At 36.5% G+C, this 23,346-nt stretch overlaps 1 protein-coding gene, 1 long non-coding RNA gene and 1 pseudogene across 2 annotated transcripts; all 3 read left to right on the plus strand.

Annotated features, from left to right (window-relative positions):
* Nucleotides 1-1,975, plus strand: part of LOC137025238 (NLR family CARD domain-containing protein 3-like) — a 47,229-nt pseudogene extending 45,254 nt beyond the window's left edge.
* A 4,796-nt stretch (nucleotides 1,976-6,771) lies between these two features.
* On the plus strand, nucleotides 6,772-8,891 carry LOC137024921 (uncharacterized). The gene is made up of 6 exons (XR_010895800.1): nucleotides 6,772-6,855; nucleotides 7,193-7,229; nucleotides 7,373-7,470; nucleotides 8,159-8,196; nucleotides 8,527-8,589; nucleotides 8,665-8,891. It is a non-coding gene; the product is annotated as an uncharacterized lncRNA (long non-coding RNA).
* Nucleotides 8,892-14,069: 5,178 nt separating this feature from the next.
* Nucleotides 14,070-15,005, plus strand: LOC137025239 (uncharacterized). Its single transcript, XM_067393259.1, has one exon. It carries the CDS (start codon nucleotides 14,070-14,072, stop codon nucleotides 15,003-15,005), a length of 936 nt encoding a protein of 311 aa, XP_067249360.1.
* Nucleotides 15,006-23,346: the final 8,341 nt, after the last annotated feature.

Here is a 23,346-nt window from a genome sequence, read left to right on the forward strand (position 1 = left end):
AAATTTGAAACCCATTTTCTAAAGTTTGCTTTTTCAGGCCACCAAAACGCCTTTGTCGTGTAAATTAATGGTACAAAACGCAGAAAAAGTTTTACGTTGTTTTTTTTTTTTAAAATGGGTGTTTCGTATGTTCATTGTGTTGTGTTGCTGCCTGATCTGTATTGACCCATTGGATTATCAAGGCTTTTTGCTTTATATCTTCTTCGTCTTGTGTTTATACACAATCTGCACATTACAGATGGCTAGACCATTTAAAGAAAGATGGATCTAACCGCACTGCCAATATAAATGGTCACAGTGTCACCAGATCCAGTAAGGGCAATTTAGTAGCCAAATTGGCCGGTTAGAAAGTTAATTTATATCAGAACCATCCACCTCATTGTAATTTGTTTACACAGAATTAGTGCTGTCAACTTTAACACGATTAATTCAAAATCCTTAACACATTAAAATAATTTAACGTATATTTAACGCAAAACAATTATGGAAGCATGTGAAATTGTGCCATAATGTAATTATCATAACATAATTTACTTCACGCAGTTCGATAATCATAAAATCCATGTAGAGTATATCAGAGATGCCAGAGAGAATTATTCATTCCAGTGTCTGTTTCGCTTTAAAACACAAACTCTCTGACATATTCAATTGTATCTGAAGAGAGCGAGCTCCCGCATCTCGCTGTTCCTGTCTGAACGGAATGTCGAAACATCCCACCGCTGTATGGCTAAATGATATGAAAACTATGTTTCTCGGCTGGATAAAGCTAACAAGCTTCTTGCTATTAAAGTTTTGATGGATGAGGATTGAAATCAAAGTAATGTCGATTGCGGTGACGTGCAGGAGTCGTACATTAAGCACTCAAGAGTCTGTGATATTGATGTGCAAACAAATCATGTATGAGCGCTCTTAACGATCTGATTACACATTGTATTTATACACAGGCGCATTTCAGTACATTCACTTTGTTTTCACACACATTCAGGATAACGTTTGGATTTGTTCTGTGTTTGTTGCTGTTAGGGATCGAACAGTTCGGTTCTCCACTCACAGTTCGACGCATGCTTGCATCCCAAATCTGCTGACATATCTATATTATGGTTTGTTGAAAACAACATCCAAAACAGACAGACAAATTTGGCTAATGTATGTTTCAGTTGATGGATGTGGATTCTGGTTTCCCAATACGTTACAAATGTGATGATCAAAAGAACATGGACAAAACAGTCACTAGTAAATGTTCAATGATGTGCCGAAAGCTGAATAAGCAGTCATTTACGCCGTCATCACCCAATAGGGTCTGGCTACAGCGTGAGGGGGCGAGTGGAGCTCCACTCTCGAACAGGAAATACGTCACCTCCACTAGTGGAGCTAGCTACAGCTATGGCCGCTGGCCATGCACACATCAATATTGCATCATTTAATTACTGTATTTGCATTATTGTAAGGGTAGGTTTAGGGTTGGGGTAGGTGTAGACGTTAGTAAAACACAATAATAATAATAATATAATAATACTTGATAATAACCCAATTAACAGTCCAGGATCAAAACACAGGCAGGCAAAACAACAGAGAAGCGCTTAGAAACGTTAGCCAGCATGAGAGAATGAGGGCTAAATTGCTTGTAGGTAGGAACAGGTGGAGAAACAATCAGTGCCAGGGAATACAGGGAATAATGGGAAATTGATTCCAGGAAGGAAAGTTAATATTCAGTTAATATTCAATATGATTCCCTCCACTGGTGAACCACAGAGGCAGAATTAACGGCATACTGAGTTTTTTGCCTTCCCTCCGCAGGTTGTCTAACTGCAGTATTGGACATAAAGGTTGTGCTGCTCTGGCTTCAGCTCTGAGATTAAACTCCTCACACCTGAAAGAAATTGAGCTGATGTGGAATAAACCAGGAGACTTAGGAAAGAAGCAACTCTCTGATCTACTGAAGGATCCTCAATGTAAACTGGAGAAACTAAGGTGAGTTATTGACTGTTTGAATTATAACTTAGTTTTCTAAACAATGAACATGACATTAATTACAGTGACGTGTACGTATAATGGTGAAAATCTCAGTACACAGAATATAGACTATGGATCGAATTTGGCCTGCATTATTTCACAATTCTTTTACATATTTCCCATGTTCAGAATTTAAATAAGCCTTGCACAATTTTATTTTAGCTTTATTATAACCACATGCACAGAAAGAGAAAAACATCTTCTAGAGAGTGATTTATCTAAAGCGCAGACCTCTGACAGAATGTTTTATTGATCAAGACCGTGATGAGTCATAGATGCTAATGTCAGAACTTTCTCTTTAATGTTTTACAGTATTTAAACTACAAAGCTACAAATGAGAACCAAACCACTGCCTTCAGTCATAAATTACAAGAGCTGCTTACTGCCTCCTACAGGACAAACACCAGCACCGACGAAGCAGAGCTCAATATGAGAGACATCTGTTAGTGTTATGAGCACACACAACACATACATACATACACAGACATATGGAAATTTCTACATTCATAAACAAGCAGAAAAGTCAAAAGGAGTTAACGGGTACCTTTTTTTGTGTAAACTTTATATTTTCTGCTGTGTAAAGTGTCAGGAATGTAGGAATGAGTGTTCTAATTATTATTAAAACTGTTGATGAATATGATGATTATGCAGTTACTCTATTTAGTTTAAAGTTTGTTTTTGCTTTGTAGTATTTTTATGTAACTCAAGTAGTGATGACGCATAAGAATGTATTGAAATTATGGAATACAGAAAAGAAAAAACTATGTACAAAAATTATAATTGCTATTGTTTTTTTATTGATATAATGTGTGCATGTATACTTAACCATGTAAAGTTTGTCTACAGCCCTTTATATGTGTATGTTAAGAAGAATTATTGAACTGTATTGTGTTGTATGAAATTTATAAAGTAACTTAAAGATGGACATGGAGAAGAAGAGCCAAGATGAGAGCTAACAGGAAAAATGCAGGCTACATCAGAAACATCTTAAGAGGATTGTGGAAGACTTGGAAGCTTTCCAACTGATGACAGCAGATGAGAATTTAACATCGGTAGTGAACTGTTTGATTATAAAAGACTGATGAGAAGACTGGCCAAGCACCAGTTGACCCTTAATACTGAGAAAATTGTGCTAAATGGTACCTGTAAGATTATATGACCACTTCATGCCGTCTATTATGGCACTATCTATTCTTGGCAGTCCTGCCCTTACCAAGAAATATAACTTGTATGCTGAGGAATTACTGACATTTTTTGTAAAACAAGGTGAACTACTGAATGGCAGTGATTTTTTGGTGTATAACATGCACTTGCCAGTACAGCTTGCATCTGATGCTAACCATTATGGCAGGCTTGATGAGTGCAGTGCCTTCAGATTTGAGAGCTACTTGCAACAGCTTAAAAGGTCGGTTCATTCTGGGGGAAGTCATCTTTCACAAGTTTCTTTTATGGCAGGCTGTTTTCTGCTACTGGCCACACAAAATGTGAAAGTTAAAGTAAAGAAAGAAGCAGTCTCAGAAAAGGAATCCTGGACATGATACAGAGTGTCTGTTCTTGGATATGCAATACCTTATCGTAGGATGTTATGTTGGATATATATCTGAACTCTAGGAGACAAAATTATAAGCACATACTTTTTTAGCAGATGCTTTGAAGTGAATTCCAGTAGTTATTAATACAGAGACAGGCGAGCGCTGTATTACTTCACTATATGTAAATTGCAAAAGAAATTACTTTCATGCAATGTCAAATAGTAAGTAATAAAATCACCAAAAAGTAATAAATTACATAACAGCTACTTCATGTGTTAGCTAGTTTTGCATGCTGGTATGATGTTCATTCTCTACATGTTTTATTAACAGTTAATGTTAATATTGTGTATTTACCATGGTAACTGTTGTTTCCATAACCCCAAAATACCACTTTCATTTTTTATATTTTGTATATTTTTAAATGACTGTGCTGGCTCATACCAACCTACTAACTTTATTGCATTAAAAAAAAAAAAAAAATTCATGACTGCTACCTTATACTGTTCATTCATTGGTATTTGTTGGGTTGACACTTGTGTGTGTTTCAACCATTTTTTTGTGAAATATATTTTCTTGGTTTTTAAAAGCTATATATGTATAACATGAGTCCCATGGCCAAACCAGTTAAGAACCACGTTATGTAACATCTTTATTTTCTTAGTTGATGAGGACGATGAACTGATTAAAACAGGGAAAACAGATTTTCATGGAAAAAAAATATCCCAAGCAGAACTTCCTGCGAGTAATGTTTGTACAATGGTTATGAGTTTGCTGTTGATATTAATTAATTCAATATTTATGAAAACAGCACATGTATGTTTGCACAGAGTAAATTCTGTGCATGTAAACTATGGTTAAATGGGCTGGCTTTGTGTCGTAATTAGTTATTATGTGACTTATCATGTGACTATGACTATCCTTCAATTTTTTTCAAGTTAAACCATCTGCAGAATATTTTTAAGCACTGAAGAGAGTGGAGTCAAATGATACACTTGAGTTTCTATTTATACTTTAGTTAGTAAATAATACCTTGAAGCTAAAGGAAGAACATTCTAGAACATAGAGCATGGCATGACCAATGCCAAAGGTCTTGAGTATGATTCAGTAAATGCAAGAATTCCCAATATGTATTATTGGTGTATGCACATGTAGCAGTTTTACTCTGGTTGTGTTTTGTTGCTCTCAAAGAAGACAATACAGGTGGAGCAGGTCTCAGGAAGGTTTATTCTGAAGAAGCAGGTCTGCAGAAATACACAGAGCACAATTAATGTTTTTTGGGATACACGTCTCTCCCCTTCAGTGATCCATACAGCATGGAAAAAGCAGCACTCGTTTGAAGAGCGAGAGAAAGCACAACCGACCTCGTCAATAGCAAATGTGCTTCTCAAGATCACAATTTACTCACTTGACAGTTACAAAACATAAAACAAATAGGATAAATCAAATAAATTAAATAATTAAGATAAAACAAATAAATAAAGTCACAAAATACATGTCACCATTATATGGCAGAAAAGAAAAAAGAAAATATAGTTTCCTCACCACTTACTCGCATCAGTGAATTAATTAAATGGGGAAAAATGTCAAAAGTTACAGATTTTGCACAATTAAAATTGAGAAAAAAAAAAATTCAATTTGATAACATCACGTTTGCATACAGACTTCACTCTTTTTTGTATCTATCAACCTCGTATAAACTCGATAGTAAACACATTTCAAACATTTCTCAACATATAACACAATAAACAATGAACATACCTGCAGAAATACACAGAGCACAATTAATGTTTTTTGGGATACACGTCTCTCCCCTTCAGTGATGGAAAAAAGCTAGTTAGCAAAACCAATCTCGGTAAATGTTCAAAATACAATTCACTGCGTTACATTTCATGACATCACCGTCTTACATTACACTTAAACATTATTTATCTCATGAAATTAATCTATGATATTGTTTACACTTAGAGAAATCTCCTCACCAGCACTCTTGTTTGAAGAGCCAGAGAAAGCACAACCGACCTTGTCAATAGCAAATGTGCTTCTAAAGATGGCGCTGTTCACACATCGCACAAGGTATTGTGTGCGTCACCATTATGTGCCCCATAAAATATTCTGCATTAACGGTTCCTACTAGAATTAATTATGCATGTTATGCCTCATTATAACTCTGAACACAAACATGAGAATATAAAAAATAACATAAGTTTTGATGAAGTTCATTAACATTATTCTTTATATATATTGTAATATTTGAACCAGCTACACACAGTTGCTTTGGAAAAAAGTGTCTACCAAATGTACAAATTTCAGTCCCATACGGTAAAAAAATATATTTTATCTGGCCAAAATATATTTTAAATATATGGTAAATATATGTTACAAACAGTGAAGTTCAATGAAATATATTTTTGAAACTGAAAATATATTTTGTTTCAACCTTCATATACTTAAAATATATTTAAACATGTATTTCAGGGGCAGGAAAATATATTTATATATAAAAATATATTTCAGGGTGCAAGAAAATACATTTCCAATCTTACAGTCGACAATGCAAATGTGGGTGGAAGAAAGCCTTGCAATCAAAACTATCCATTATGTTAGAAGAATTTTAAACACTTACAGAAAAAACATGAATTTCCCCATATTTTCCACATTGACCACTTTGTTCACATATGATCTTCCCAAAAAATACAGAGTTATCATGGCACCTCACAAATGTGTGTTTTAGTCTATTACTTATTAATTAATTCATTTATTTATTTGTAATTTATTGTCAGTGTAATATAGCGTTTAACAAATAATAAATGAATAAAATCGCTAGATGTACGATGTTAACTGTGACGTAATTTGAATGGGAAACCACTAGCAGCGCTCACGGACTTTTGGAGTACAGCGCATGCGCGTCATTTTGATCTGTAACGGTCGTCAGTCAACCGGGAGTTCACGGAGAAAAAGGTAATGAGCTATAACTTTATTTTTAGTCGTCATTTTTCACATATGTAATGTTAATTGCTGCTTTGAATGTATAAAGTTTTGTATTGTCAAGGTTTTTTTTAACTTTATTTGTCAATTTAATGCCGTTTGTTTCATTTGCTCACATGAGGAGACGCACTTGATATGTTCAGATTTCCGTTTTAACGTCATTTGTTTTTAATTTGGACACTAGTGAAAACTAACGTTACACACAAAAAAAAAGTTTAATATTTTTTTTAAAATTTCAGCTGTAGAGTGTTAGGAGACCGTGCTGCCTGCTGTTGTCGATCGATGATGCTCACGTGATCCTGTCACTGATAGTGGAGCCTGTAACGTAAGTTTTTTTTTTTTTTTTTTGCTAAATTTAAATGTTTTACTAAACTTGTTAATTAGGCACACGTAATTCGCTCGTTATTAGAGTTCAGGCATATGCTGGTTTGCCATTAATGGCATTTCATGCGCTCAATTTTTCTACTATTATTATTATCATTATTAATATAGCCTAGGTTACTATAATATATTCACTTTCTGCTGAATGACAAGCTGTTTTCGATGATCCAGTTGAGCCAGTGATTCAATAAGTCGCTTGTAACAGAAGATGCTTATTTGTCACAACCTACAGGTTTACATGTGTCATTCATTACTGTAAAAAATCTACTTTTTATTTTCAGTAGCAGAAGCAGAGATGGTCTGTGCAACAGCAACAAGGTGAGAATGATGAGACACTTTAAGAAGTAGAATAATTGTTTTTAATTAAGCACTGTTAAGCAAATTATATTATTTTATTTGTGTAATTTATGAATTGATATGTTCTCTGCACTTGTGTTAATATCTGTTTCTGTCTGGAATAGGTGCGGGTCCAAACCCATCTGTCAAGACACTTGTCCACTTGCTGTCCGCCCCACCAGCCCAACAATTGTGCTGGAGAGCCTCTGACCACAAGTCATAGGTACAGGATAATGTTCATAGTCAAGTCATCTTCATTTCTGTGGCACTTTATACAAAACAACTTCACAGTAATAAACATGAAATTAACAGAATTCAAAATTCAAAAGTTGAATTTAAATATAAAGGCCAAACTACAGATTTTTTTATTATTATTTATTTTTTGGCTAAGAAAAATAAAGTTTTTGTTTCTGATAATACTAAAAAAAGGGATACTCCACCCAAAAATTAAAATACTCTCAGAATATGACTTTCTTTCAAATTATGATTTTTGGAAAATAATCCATCTCTGTGAGTGCATGGGTAAGGTTGACACTTCAAAAACCACACAGAGTAAAAAACATCAGTAGTCAACTTGACCCTAGTTGAAGTGAAACACTAGGTGTGTGTTCGAAAAATACTAATATTTTTAGGTCTGTGCTTCCAAATGACTCCTCAAGCTTTAAAACACACATCACAAGTTACAACATGCTGACTTTGAGCCCATATTGGACAGTTGGAAAATCTGTAGTGTAACAAATTTAACATAATAGTATTTTCCTCAAACACACCTATTGTTTCACTTCAGAAGAAGTTGATTTGTCAATTGAGGTCATGTGGATTACCATCATGTTTACTTTGGTTTTTGACCTTCTTGCATGAACACACAGAGATGGATTATTTTTCTAAATATCTCTGTTTGTATTCCACAGAAAAAGGTAATGTCATAATCAACTGGAACAGCTTGAGGGTAAGTAAATGATGATATAATTTCTGTTTTTGGGTGGATTATCCCTTTGAGTTAAGTTAGCTTAAATGAGTGACTTTGTGATATTTCACTATCCCTTCATTTGTAATGAAAATGCAATGCAGAAGTGTAAAGAAAGGCCTCTCCTCAATAATCAGTTTCTTTACTGTCCAAAAATGTGCCCATTAAATATCTTTAAAATCCAGTATACCTGTAATTGTTTTATTTCCAGTGTAAACAAAAATATCAGGAAAACCTAAACTAGTTAGAAGACAAAGTGCATGCCCTCTGTACCTGTACAGATGTTCAGTTATTGTGTTTTGTCTTTTGTAGGAGTACAGTGGTAGAGACAGAAGAAGTGCCCTTGACGAGGAAACCATGGCAGCCATATATACGGTAAGTCAATACTTGGTGAAAGGAAAATTTACTAGAAACATTAAGTTAAAAAAATAACTCATTTTTGTCTCACAGTCAAGAAGAGATTTCCAAATGTGTCCAAAGAGGCTTTGAGGATTTGAACTGGGGAAACTGAGACTTCTTGAAAGCAAAAAAGTTATATTTGTTTGAATATTGTAATTTTTTGAACATTGTAAAGTATGTTCCTTGCTGATTATTATTCAAATGTTCATGTGTTATAGACAACAAATAAAAGTTTTTCAAATGTGACATGTGAATGTATTTTCTTGGGTTGAAATATATGTAGGGCAAAATATATTTTTAAATGCTTTTGTAAAATATATTTTGAAAATATATTTTTAAAAAAATATACAAAAAATGGCCAAAAAATACATTTATAGAAAATATATTTATGTAAATATATTTGAAAATATATTTTTTAAAAATATACAAAAAATGGCCAAAAAATATATTTTTAGAAAATATATTTATATTTGAAAATATATTTTTTAAAAATATACAAAAAATGGCCAAAAAATATATTTTTAGAAAATATATTTATATTTGAAAATATATTTTAGCGAAATATATTTTTTGGCCATTTTTTGTATATTTTGAAATATATTTAAAAATATATTTGAAAATATATTTTTTTACCGTATGGGGTGGGTTGATTCTTGACCGGCTTAAACTTGAATATTGGTGATTTTTATGATGCCTTACCTGGAAACCAGATATTCAGAGAGACTGAGAAAAATACAAATCTCTCTTCTCTTCAGATGGTAATATTAATTTAACCCTTAAATGCATGACTGTTTCGCCAATCATTCTTACATATTCGGGTCTTTATCGACCCGGAACTATATCTAACATGGAAGGATCTCTACCTGTCGCGATAATATAAAACTCCTCTGATATTAGAGTAACAATTACAGAAGAATAAAATAAAGCATATTTTGTTACCTTTTGGAGCTTGAAAGGGCTCATTCTGAGCAGATGTTTTATGCCATAACCACTGTCCTCGTCAGAGCTCATTTCCCAGTACATTCAGCAAATAATAGGCTAGTTTTATGTTTCAGGTCACGAATATAAGCCCATTCGCGATCTCAAACGTATTCTCAAAACTATTTCATTTTCAACATCTTCAAAATCAATATTTCTATCACTAACAGCTTCACCAGATCCATCCAGTAACAGTTACAGTTCTATTTCATTGCGTTCAGTACTTACTCTGCAGTAAATCACTGAGCCATTTCATGTTGTTATTATTATTTCGTTTTCTGTCTGAATGAGTCGTCACTTCAGCATTGTGTATCAGACATTGCCACCTTGTGGAATAAAGGTGAATCGCACTTATTCCGTCATCTAAGATTCAATTATTGTTGTGCAGAAAAATATATGTACACTCATACACGCCTCGGGTCGTTTGCGACCCTATACAATTTTTACAAAAAATGAATACAAAAATAGGCATTCTTTTATAATTTTATTATTTTTTTCTTGTTATATTCTTTATAATGAATTGATTGAGGAATACCAAGAAGGTTGATGTCTAACTTTAAAAAAATGAACGAGGAGGAGGGTAGTGAATGATGTCCCGGGTCACAAAAGACCTGAGGTATGCAGTAACATATCTAAAAAGCACTAGGCCAGTGTTATATATTTTGTTCACTTGAGTACTTACAATATCCCAAATGTTTCCAACTATTTGTAAATCGTGAGAAAATTGCAATTTGAACCAAGGCTCTAGGACGTGTGAGGAGCCGCCTTTCAATGGCGTCATACCCGCGTTACCCTCGGTAAACCATGGAAACACCAAAGATGCTTTAATATATTACACGTTTTAATAGACAAGAGAACAACTGTTTTGATATATTTATACACAAAACTAATTGTTATATAGCTCAACACGTTTAGTCTCATAGTTTAAATCTAATTTTCTTTATTTTTTTCAAGTATCATGCTTTACCATGCCTCAGAGAAAAATTTTGTCAAATAGCTAACATAGCATAATTAGATGCAGGTTTATATTTTATTAACAGTAATACATAATTTTCTCCATCATACAATACATTTTAAAATTAATTGCATGCCATTTATCAACACAAGCCATCCAGCATTTAATATGATATTCTAATATTGATCTATCTTACTGCAGTGTGTCTCAAACAAGTGTCTCACAGCAGCCGCCAAACGAACACAGAGTAACATTATAACATAATTTTCAACACTCTCAAATGTATCTAATAATAAACAGAGCTGCGTTACCTCATACCAAAGAGTATATTCTTTGCTCATACTCATGAGGAAAAGTGGAAGCGGCACCGGCGACTGTGTCATAATAAAAGTCCCGCTGCTCATGAGGCGTGTGTTGCGCAATCGCTCCAGCTCCTCGTTCAGCTCCCACAACACTCGGCCCTGCTCTGCTTCATAGTACAGTAACATTAATAATCTCATCCATGAACATGATTTCTTCCAGAGTCCTATCCCGACTCTTTTGCACCGTCCGTTGAGGTGAAGACCACATGTCCCAAGATTCCGCTCTCAAACCTGGCATCATCAAGTTACACCTTTGTTTTGAATTGGCCTCTAGCAGCCTCTAGCGGACAAAATTATTACATACTGCACCTTTAACATAATGAAGCCTACACAATTAGCAGTACTTTTCAATTTTTCCCTGTAGATTTTTGGTGTTATATTAATCCCATGGGTGCACCACTATAGCCTATTTTATTTTCCCTTACTCTACAACAAATCCTTTAAACTTAATGGTATTCAGAACAGAACAAGAATGAAAAATATAATATATAAACGTCAAGCCAAAGCAAACTCATTTAAAGCTAAACTGAAACAGAAACCGGCGTTATAACCTACCTCTCATTTGGCACTGTTAGATTAAAATCTCAATCATAGGTAGAATATTTGTAGTCTCAGTCATCAGTTTAGAAACAGGCACCAAAATTATTCATTTTTCTGTTTTTGTTGATCACAAAGTACAAAGCAGATAAGGAAAACTAGGATGCCGGGTGTATTCAGAGCGCCGCCATTACTGTTTACAGTGCGTGGAATGGTGCACTGTGATTGGCTTAGTGGATATATCGCGTTCTGCAGAGAAAGGAGACTGGCTTTTGTCACGTTTCGGAAAGAAAGCGAGGAAACCATAGGAGACACCGCGTCTAGGATCCTGTTCCAGTGGCTTTTCATGCACGTCTTTTCGAAATGTCACCAAGTACCAACTGTCAATATCAGCGTGAAAAAAAACGATAGCAAAACAAATAGAAAAATGAAAAGGATTCAGAGCAGCATATCAGCGCATTTTACAGGACCATCACTAAAAAATCCTAGAAATTCTGAGAATGAGACTACAAGAGCTACTGTTTTAATCAATGAAGGGAACTCCCAGGCTGAGGGGAACTCCCATGATGATGCTAATGTGATGAACAATCCAGGCTAATTAGGGACTTTAAGCAACAGCCTCTGGTGGAACGGCAACGGCATTCTGGCGTTCTATTGCGCATGCGCAACTTTAACTGCTACTTCGCGACATTCTACTGTAACCGTCTACTACGCGAGAATAGCTGATTTGCCGTAGTCGTTACTACGTGACAGATAAAGAAAGTTAATATTATGTTTTATGGTATGTGGCATTGTAATTGTCTATCTATATCAGTAAATACCCAAAGCAAAGCTGTTGCTTAAAGTCCCTAAATTGTCTTCTGAGGCTACAGTTGGGGGCTGCATTGATCCGGGGAGGTTTGCAAAATGGAGAGAGGGTCGAGAGTGGCTTGCTATCACCAGAGACGGGTCAATTCAGTGTACAGCCATGGCATATGCGTGCCTGGAAAAAACGAGCGCGCCGCACAACATGCGCGTCACGACCGCGTCGCTTCTATTATGAGTGCTTTTGCCTAAATTACAGTAAAAGCACTCGCGCAAGTCGCGAGTGTCGATTTAAACCACCAAAACGCGTCCGATGTGCATCAAATGGCATCTTGTACAAATGTGGCTCAGCTGTGAGCAGAAGCGCTGCCAGGTGTCTGGAAAGAAATATAATAGTGTACAAATGTATTCAGGGATTGCATTTGTTCAGTAGTGTTGTTCGGTGCAAGATTTTGATGCTATTTAAGCTAAAATAAAGTAAGGGAAAATATTTGCACTAACTGTTAAAAACTAATACTGTATGTAACAATGATAGAGACACTGCTGTTTAAATTTAAGTATGGCAAAGATATTTAGGCAAGGCAATTTTATTTATAGCACATTTCATACATAATGGTAATTCAAAGTGCTTTACATAAAGAAGAACCAAATACATAAATAAAAATGGAACACATAAGAAATAGAAATAACAGTAAAGACAGGGAATTCCGCTATCTGTATTGAAGAGTTAGGATGTTTCAGGGAGTTTTTTGTTGTCTGTCAGGGTGGATCTCTCATCTGATAAATTCAGTATTCTCATCGATGAGAGTGCAACTGTATCAAATAAAACATGCCTGATCATCTACATTAGAGTTCCATATGAAGGTGAGATCTGCAACTTTTTCTTTCAACTTGTTGAACTGGAGTCATGCACTGGAGCAGCCATCTGTGACGTCCTGCTACAAAGTCTTGATAGGCAGGGCATATATGAAGATATGCTGTGTGCGCGGCTTGTTGGCTTTGCATCTGATGGGGCTGCTGCTATGATTGGCCAATGCAGAGGAGCTGCCATACTTCTGCGAGAGAAGATTAACCCTAACCTCACCGTCATTCACTGTATGAATCACAAGTTAGAACTTGCGGTCCATGATGCTGTCAAACATATTACAGAGACGAGTCATTTTCAGATGTTCACTGACTCGCTGTGACTCGCTGTACTCATTTATCTCTCAAAGAAAATATGAGAGAGCTTGAGTCTGCAGCTTCTGACTTAGGGATGCACGCTCGCAGAATAGGAAAAGTTTTTGACGTGCGCTGGCTGTCCTCATCCTGTACATCTGTGACAGCTCTTTGGGAAAGCTATCCAGCGTTGGTCAGACTCTTTGAAGGGTTGAGCGAAGACAAATCAAGATCTGCCCTTTAGACTATTTGCTCTGTTTTGGATTTACGAGTGTTTTCTGCCAGCCCTGACCCATTGCCTGTTCCTCGACTGCGATTCTGCCTACTCTCTGCCATACCTGTTTGCTGTTGTTCCACCATTGCCTGTTTGACTACGAACTCAGTTTAATAAAGCTTGCATATGGATCTCACCTTGTGTCCCGCCACGTTACAGAAGACCTCGCCAACACAAGGATCCACTGTGTGCTGATAGACTTTTTTTGTGATGCCATTAACCAACCTCTTCAGAACAAACTTAGATGAGAGGGACCATGTTCATCACTTAGTTGCTTTTTGGAATTTGCATTATTGACTGTGGCTCTCTATTTACTGTGAGTGTCGCGGAGGAATACGACACCTTGGCTACTCATGTAATGGCTGTCCCACTAGAAAGCACTCAGAAAATGGCGGCCACAACAACACCAAGTCATGTCACAGTTAAACTTCCTGAGACAAATCAAGTCATAGTTGATCTTCCTGAGCCCAGTCAAGTCACAGTTGATCTTCATGAGCAAAGTCAAGTCACAGTTGATCTTCCTGAGCAAAGTCAAGCCACATTTGATCTTTCTGAGCCAAGTCAAATCATAGTTGATCTTCATGAGCCAAGTCAAGCCACCGTTGATCTTCGTGAGCCAAGTCAAGCCACAGTTGATCTTCCTGAGCCCAGTCAAGTCACAGTTGATCTTTGGGAGCCAAGTCAAGTCACAGACCTCCCAGAGCCTCGCCACGTCTCAGCAGACCTCCCAGAGCCACGTCACGTCGCAGCAGATCTTCCAGAGCCATGTCACATCTCCGCTGATCGCCCAAAGTCACGTCACGTCTCTGGCTCAGTCCGTGAGCGGAGAGGATTGTTGTCCAGTGTGGACGATCCACCGCTGACTTCAGCACAAGCAGCTGGAATTCCAAAATCTCCGCCAGCCGCTTCACACTCAAGCCCGCCGGCCACTACGCACTCAAGCCCGCCGGTTGCTACGCACTCAGACTCACTGGTGTCTACGGACAAGATGGTAACACCAGAGCCCGAGTCAGCTCCAGACTCCACACCAGAGCCCGAGCCAGCTCCGGACTTCATTCCAGTCTTCACTCCAGCCTTCCACGAGCCCACTCCAGCCTTTCATGAGCCCGCTCCAGCTGCCCACGAGCCCGCTCTGGCCTTCGACAGGCCAGCTCCAGCCCACTACAAGCCAGCTTCTTACCCACTATGGCTGCCCACGAACTCTGACCCGCCTTGGCATCCCAAGGCTCCCGAACTACCATGGCTGCCCGACTCTCCTGACCCGCCTTGGTGTCCCAAGGCTCCCGAACTGCCATGGTTGCCTGATGCTCCTGACCCGCCTTGACATCCCAAGGCTCCCGAACTACCATGGCTGCCTGACTCTCCTGACTCGCCTTGGCGTTCCAAGGCTCCCGAACTGCCGTGGCGGCCTGAGGCACCCAACCTGCCGTGGCTGCCCGAGGCACCTGACCCGCCATGGGGCCTAGACTCCCTGGACCTGCCCTGGAGACCTCCTTACCCGTCCGTACATTCACCCTCACCTGTCAGTATGTCTCCAGGGCACCCACCCCCCTCCCCGATTGTGCCACCCACAGCGTGAGGACGCGCCTTCTGGGAGGGGGACGTTATGTCACAGTTCCAGTCATTCCAGGACTACACTTCCCATAATCCTCCCTGCCAATCACCTGCACTCACTCCAACAATCAGCTAACACTAATCACCACACCAAGCTGCCACGCATTACCTGGACTATATAAGCTAGTCACATCCTCACACACATTGCGAGGTCTTGTAACCTCTGTTGCAATTCTGAGCGTTTATCCTTGTGTCTGTCTGCCCGTTACCGTTCCTGTCTGTTCCCCGTGTACGATTCTCTAAAGCTTGCATATGGATCTCACCTCGTATCCTGCCGCATTACAAGTACATTAGCAATATGCTAACGAAACATTTAGAAAGACAATTTACAAATATCACTATAAATATCATGTTATCATGGATCATGTTAGTTATTATTATTATTGCTCCATCTGTCCTTGCTTGCTTACCTACATAAAGTCTGATGATTCAGCTGTGCACAGATCCAGACGTTAATACTGGCTTGTCTAATGGGCTGGCATATGCAAATGTTGGGGGCGTACATATTAATGATCCCGACTGTTGCGTCACAGTCAGTGTTATGTTGAGATTCACCTGTTCTTCGGAAGTCTTTTAAACAAATGAGATTTACATAAGAAGGAGGAAACAATGGTGTTTGAGAATCACTGTATGTCATTTCCATGTACTGAACACTAATTATTTAACTATGCCGAGGTAAATTCAATTTTCAATTCTATGGCACCTTTAAAAGATGCGCTGGAGACCCTGCAAGCATTATCCCTGTTTCTTCAGAGGAGAGATGCCACAGCTGTCAGTGCCAATTCTGAGGTGGGCGTTGCACTGAGAATACTGTGGTCTATGAGGAAAGCCGATGGTGTGAACACAAGATGCATGAATGAAGATCTTGGAAGTTTCCACACGTTCAAGGGCGTGAATGTGTCTAAACCAAGAGACGGAGACCATCGGAAGGCAGAGGCATTTCGTGAACGATTTTTCGTTACCCTGGCAGACAACATTGAGTGCAGGCTGGATGACAAGGTAATTATTTCTGCCGCAGCTGCTTTAAATCCGTCAAATTGGCCAACCGACGAAGATGAGCGCATCCTATATGGGGATGACAAATTTCTTACCATACACAAAACTCTTGCTGTTGAGGCCATAATCAGTCCCATACTCCTCAAGGAGTTCCACAAATTAAAGTGTCATGGTGTCACAGGAGAGAATCTGTGCAAAATGCTCACTACTGTCTCCACGCTTCCAATCTCAACGGCAGAGTGTGAAAGACGATTCAGTGCCATGAATCAAATTCTCACCGACAGCAGAAATAGAATGAACGTCTCCACACTAAACACCCTAGTGAAAAAAAGTATACTTTATTATATTTTAAATATATTCCCTTTTTCTATAGTACATTGCAAATATACTAACAAAAAATGTACTATCTTTAAATATATAAAAAAGTATATTAGTATCATATTTTCACAATACAACTTTTAACACACTTTAACATAATTGTACTTTAGTATATTTTCTAAAAAATATATTTTAGAAAAATATACTTGAAGTGTAAGTTAAGTTTAGTTTTTAAAAGTGTATTTATTTGCACTTTATAAAAATATATTTGAGGTATCTTTTAACTGTGTGCTGAAAATGATCATTGTAACAATGCACTGAAAGTATATTTAAAAAATACATTATTTAATATCCTGAAGTTGTTGTGTATTAAAGTTAAATTTGAGTATATTTTTTAAGTTTACTTATTCATCCTTGGAATTCATTATATTACTTGTGCTCATTTATTTCAGTATGACTAATGCATTAAAAGCACATTTAATATATGCAGTGTAGCCTACAATTTCCAAAGCCTTAGCCCCGAAATTAATGACTATCACTGAGCAAATATGAAACTGGACAATAGCCTATGTAAACCCCCGAAATCATAAGTTGCTTTATTTCATTGCGCTTTGGCTTTGCATATATTGCATACAGCCTGTAAAAATAGACCTTAAAAATAATCTAGCCTATAGAATACATTTCTTTGCTGTCTGTGTCACTCACTCAGTGCAGCGGCAGGCCTCGAGACTCTCTTTCAGTCCGGTGGAAGGGTTTTTGTTATATAACAACCGATATGACAACTTTAGCACATTTATCAGCTATACATTCATTCAGTGTTTCCCATTAATTACCCTCTGCTGCTGCCACTGTTTCATAATGAACTGAAAATTTAAAACATACTACGTTTGCCAACAAGCTAAAATCGAAACTGTGATATGGCTTTGCTGTCTGACCTTATATCTTTGGTATATTCTGTTAATAGATGCTGTTCTTCACGAGTTTCTGCGGTCACTCCTCTGTGTAAGCGGCCATCAGACACAATAATGAGAAGCTCTTCAGAAAATTGAATATAATGTGTCATTTGTATTTGTGTTTAGAGGTCACCATTGGTCCATTTCTTTTTCTTTAATGAAAACCATGGTAAGTTTTGCTGAATCTATGTTAAGTTTAAATAAAAACTATTGAATTTGTTAATGAAATATGTCTCTTCATTAGTGATTATGTTACATTTTATTTATTTTAATGGCCTTGAAAACAAATGCATTCAACTTTGGGAAAATGTCACCTAAGTAATTTGTTAAACTGTATTTAAATAGTAGCACAATTATAATACTGTATTGTGTGAGATTATGTAATTCAAAGTACAGTAGTCAACATTTGAAGTGGATCAAAAGAGTTAAGAAGAAGGTTTTAGGACAACTTTGATTAAAGGTTTTGATCCGCTTCAAATGTTGACTATATTATACAAAGTATAAGTAATAACAAAGTGTATTGTTATTGACTACAAAGTGTGTAATTTTTAGTATTTGGAATAAGCCAAAGGTACTGAGCATACATGCAATACCATTACCTGTAAAATAATATTCATTGTATATTGCTTGTGTGTTCAGAAGACACTCGTAATTATTTTGTAATGTACTGAAATCACAAATAAAGTGTACTTATAACACAAAGTATACTTATAACACAAATAAAGTATACTTATAAATATACTGTGTTATAAGTATACTTTATTTGTGTTATAACACAAAATATATTTATAACACAAATAAAGTATACTTATAACACAAATTAAGTACACTTTAATAATCACTAATCAAGCATGTAATTAGTCCCTACATAGGCATATACTTAAAGTGTACTAAGTATAGTTGTTCCAATTTAGCACACAAAAGTACACTAAATATACTTAAAAAATACAACTTAATTTCAACTAAAATATACATAGTACAAAATTAGTTGTTTCAAAATAGCACACTTTAAGTTAACTAATCATTAACACACTTGAAATATACTAATAATTAGTCTTGCTGCAAGTATACTTAGCATATTTTTTTTTTTACACTAGGGTTGCCTTATGGTGAGTTCACACCAGACGCAAATTAAGGGTTAAGCGCGATTAATGCGAGTCAATGCAAAGACACGAATAGACATCCTGCAGCGTTGAGCGTTTCGGGAATTTGAAAAATCTGAACTTTGGCGAAAATTCACACCGCATTAACCAATCAGGACCTTGCACTAGTAGTGATGGAGGCAGAAATCCAAAACAACAATGGAGGACAAAATCATTGTCGTTGTAAGATACATCTTCACACTTTTATAGAAACAGGAATAAAATGATCTTGCTTGGAAGAAAGTGAGTGAGGAGGTAGGACAATCTGGTAAATTGTAAAAACGTTTTTTACTCGAGCTATAATCTATATAAATTGAGACTACAAGATAGCTAAAGCTGGCAAATTGAGCTTATTCGCTGTATTTTACAACTACTTTCCCACTGACGAGTTGTGTATTTATTCAGAGGAAGTATGTGGAAGAGTCTGGGACACATATTTAAAGGAAAGGGAGAGCCCCTCTCATGACGCGAATTCGCGTCTGTTGTCGCCCCAGAAGTTATGTTTAAAGGTGACCTAGAATTAAAAATTGAATTTACCTTAGCATAGTTGAATAACAAAAGTTCAGTACATGGAAAAGACATACATTGAGTTTCAAACTCCATTGTTTCCTCCTTCTTATAAAAATCTAATTTGTTTAAAAGACCTCAGAAGAACAGGCGAATCTCAACATAACACCAACTGTTACGTAACAGTCGGGATCATTAATATGTACGCCCCCAATATTTGTATATGCCATCCCATGTTCAATGCATTAGACAAGGACAGGACGTCTGGATGTGCACAGCTGAATCATCAGACTAGGTAAGCAAGCAATAACAACAGCGAAAAATGGCAGATGGAGCAATAATAACTGACATGATCCATGATATCATGATATTTTTAGTGATATTTGTAAACTAGCAACATGCTAACGAAACATTTAGACAATGTACTGGTAAATGTGGTTAAAGTTACCATCGTTTCTTACTGTATTCACGGAGAAGAGCCGTCGCTATTTTCATTTTTAAACACTTGCAGTCTGTATAATGCATAAACACAACTTCATTCTTTATAAATCTCTCCAACAGTGTGTAATGTTAGCTTTAGCCACGGAGCACCATCAAACTCATTCAGAATCAAATGTAAACATCTAAATAAATACCATACTTGTGCGATTAGACATGCTGCATGACGAACACTTTGTAAAGATCCATTTGAGGGTTATATTAGCTGTGTGAACTTTGTTTATGCTGTTTAAGGCAAGCGCAAGCTCGGGGGTGGGGAGCACGAGAATTTAAAGGGGCGCATATTTAATGATGCCCCAAAATAGTTAAAAAAAAATGAATAAAAAAAAAATCTATGGGGTATTTTGAGCTGAAACTTCACAGACACATTCAGGGGACACCTTAGACTTATATTACATCTTTTGAAAACACGTTCTACGGCACCTTTAAAACTAAAAAGGAAAATTCTTCTAGTTTTAAGATATGGGAAGACATCAGATGTGAATTGCCTTAGTTATGTTTAAGTTTGGCATATCTCAGAAGTGTTGTGGAAAGCAAACTGCAGATTAGCAACTCTGTTGCTTAGCAAGTTAACCCTCTGGGGTCTGAGGATTTTCAGGGCCCTGGAGAAGTTTTGACATGCCCTGACATTTGTGCTTTTTTCAGTTGTTCATAAACATATTAATGGAAAAAGTCATTACACTGTATTCAGCACAAACTAGGCTACAATAATATGTGAGAAACATGTATGTACATGTTTGTATTTTTGAAGGAATAAAGTTTATGCGTGGTTATTGAAAAAACAAAAAACTTAAGTCACTGAAATAAGGACAAAAAAATTTTGCTTCAGAATGATGTAAAAATTATGCTGCCTGCTCCTTCATGTAAAACAATAGAGATATTTAAATTTTGTAAGACACTTTTTGTCAAGAAACACAGTATGCGTGGAGGCATGAATCATCATGAATAATGGGTCAGTTACACCTGAGAAGACAAAAGAATCACATAATAATGACCTGAAATGACTTGCATAATAATGAGCTCTTTCAGTCAGGTAGGCTGTGGAAAAACCCTCTGTGATCATATCTCAAGCTCATCATGGTGTATATCAAACATACAGAAAAACAGCAATATTGTGAAATATTATTACAATTTAAAATAATGGTATTCTATTATATTCTTTAAAATATAATGTATTTCTGTGATGCAAAGTGTCTGATCAATAATGTTACCTCTGTGGCATTTCATATAGGCTTTTAGCTTAACTCCCTGAGGTCTGAAAACGCGCCGGCGCGTTTTGCAGGATTTTTTTCACATTGCAGCAAAACAGACTTAAAATACTCCGTCATTTCTTGTCATAGAGACATAAGTAATATATCAATTAAAACTATAGAATGTCTTCTTTTATTTGTGTACACTCAGAGTAAAAACACGTTGTGCTTTTTGTAAAATAAAGAAAACTAACATGATGCGTGATCTCTCCTCTCCCTCTGAACGAAGTCCAATCTGATAGTTCTCAGAAAATGAACTGTAACTTATCAATACTAATGACAAAAAAAATGACACTTATGTCTAAAGAAACGTTGAAATGTCAGGTTTTAAATCGTGCAAGTCAAATCGAAAACAAACATTCTGTGTTTATGTAATCTGTATGAAAAGAGAGCCATGTCAGAAGTCTGTGATTCAGCTCATTACCCGCTAATGCGGCCACGCCCATGGAGCCAGGGCTATTCAGACGCAAATTCAGAGGCAATACATGCATACATCGTCTCAATCGTGTATTTATTGTCTTGAAAAGTGTTTATTTGGATGTTAAAGCCATGGTTAGCGATCTGTAGAAGACATGCCGTTAGTTCCTAGTTCCTTTTCTTCTTTATATGAATTTGTGGCCCAAAGGTGTACAGAGAGCGCCCTCCGGCTGCAAGTATGAATTAAAAACACAATTCCTGAAATGTCCTCTTCTTCTTTAGAATAATTTGTAGACTAAATGTGCACAGAGAGCGCCCTCCGGCTGCAAGTATGAATTGAAAACACAGTATCCAGCACTCATATTGATGACAATAAATATTACTTCTCAGTATAGAAAATTGACATAAATATATAAGAATCCATCAATATTTCTCCAAATGTGCATGCTTTTAAGCTAAAAGCCTATATGAAATGCCATAGAGGTAACATAATTGTTCAGACACTTTGCGTCACAGAAATACATTATATTTTAAAGAATATAATAGAATACCATTATTTTAAATTATAATAATATTTCACAGTATTGCTGTTTATGATGAGCTGAGACATTATTACAGAGGGTTTTTTTCACAGCCTACCTGACTGAAAGGCCTCATTAATATGCAAGTCATTTCAGGTCATTATTATGTGATTCTTTGGCTTCTCAGGTGTAAATGGCCCATTATTCATGATCATTCACGCCTCCATGCATACTGTGTTTCTTGACAAAAAGTGTCTTACAAAAACTAAATCAATATATTGTTTTATATGAAGGAGTAGGCAGCATAATTTTTACATAATTCTGAAGCAAAAACTTTAGTCTACAACCTCCAATACCCAAAAGTCTTGTGAACACAGATTTAATATACTTTTTTTGGCCTTATTTCAGTGACTTAAGTTTTTTGTTTTTTCAATAACCACGCATAAACATTATTCCTTCAAAAATACAAACATGTACATACATGTTCCTCACATATTATTGTAGCCTAGTTTGTGCTGAATACAGTGTAATGACACTTTTGTCATTTATATGTTTATGAACAACTGAAAAAAGCACAAATATCAGGACATGCCAAAACTTCCCCAAGCCCCAAATCAGCCTCAGACTCCAGAGGGTTAAAAGCATGCACATTTGGAGAAATATTGATGGATTCTCATATGTTTGTCAATTTTCTAAACAGAGGAGTAATATTTATTCAATATTTATTGTCATCACTGTGAACGCTGGATACTGTGTTTTCAATTCATACTTGCAGCTGGAGGGCGCTCTGTACACCTTTAGTCCACAAATTTATCTAAAGAAGAACAGGTCATGTGACTCTCCAGGAACTGAACTAACAGAGGCCAGAGATCGCTAAATATGGATATTCAAAACACTTTTCAAGACAATAAATACACGATTGAGACGATGTATGCATGTATTGCCTCAGAATTTGCATCTGAATAGCGCTCGCTCCATGGGCGTGGCCGCATTAGTAGATAATGAGCTGAATCACTGACTTCTGACATGGCTCTCTTTTCATACAGATTATATAAACAGAGAATATTTGTTTTCGATTTGACTTACAAAACCTTAAAACCTGACATTTCAAAGTTTTTTTAGACATAAGTCTCATTTTTGTGTCATTAGTATTCAATAAGTTACAGTTCATTTTCTGAGAACTATCAGATTGGACTTCGTTCAGAGGGTGATGACAGATCACGCTTCAGGTTAGTTTTCTTTATTTTACAAAAAGCACAACATTTTGTTTTTACTCTGAGTGTACACAAATAAAAGAAGATATTCCACAGATTAAAATGGTGTATAGCTCTTAATTGTATGTGTAGCATTGACAGAGTATTTTGAGTCTCTTTCACACTGGTTAGAAAAAAACCACGGTGGTATCGCCGGCGATATCTCAGACCTCAGAGTGTTAAACCTAGTAGGTGG

This window comes from Chanodichthys erythropterus, chromosome 8, assembly GCF_024489055.1.
Source record: "Chanodichthys erythropterus isolate Z2021 chromosome 8, ASM2448905v1, whole genome shotgun sequence".
In the NCBI taxonomy this organism is placed as follows: Eukaryota; Metazoa; Chordata; class Actinopteri; order Cypriniformes; family Xenocyprididae; genus Chanodichthys; species Chanodichthys erythropterus.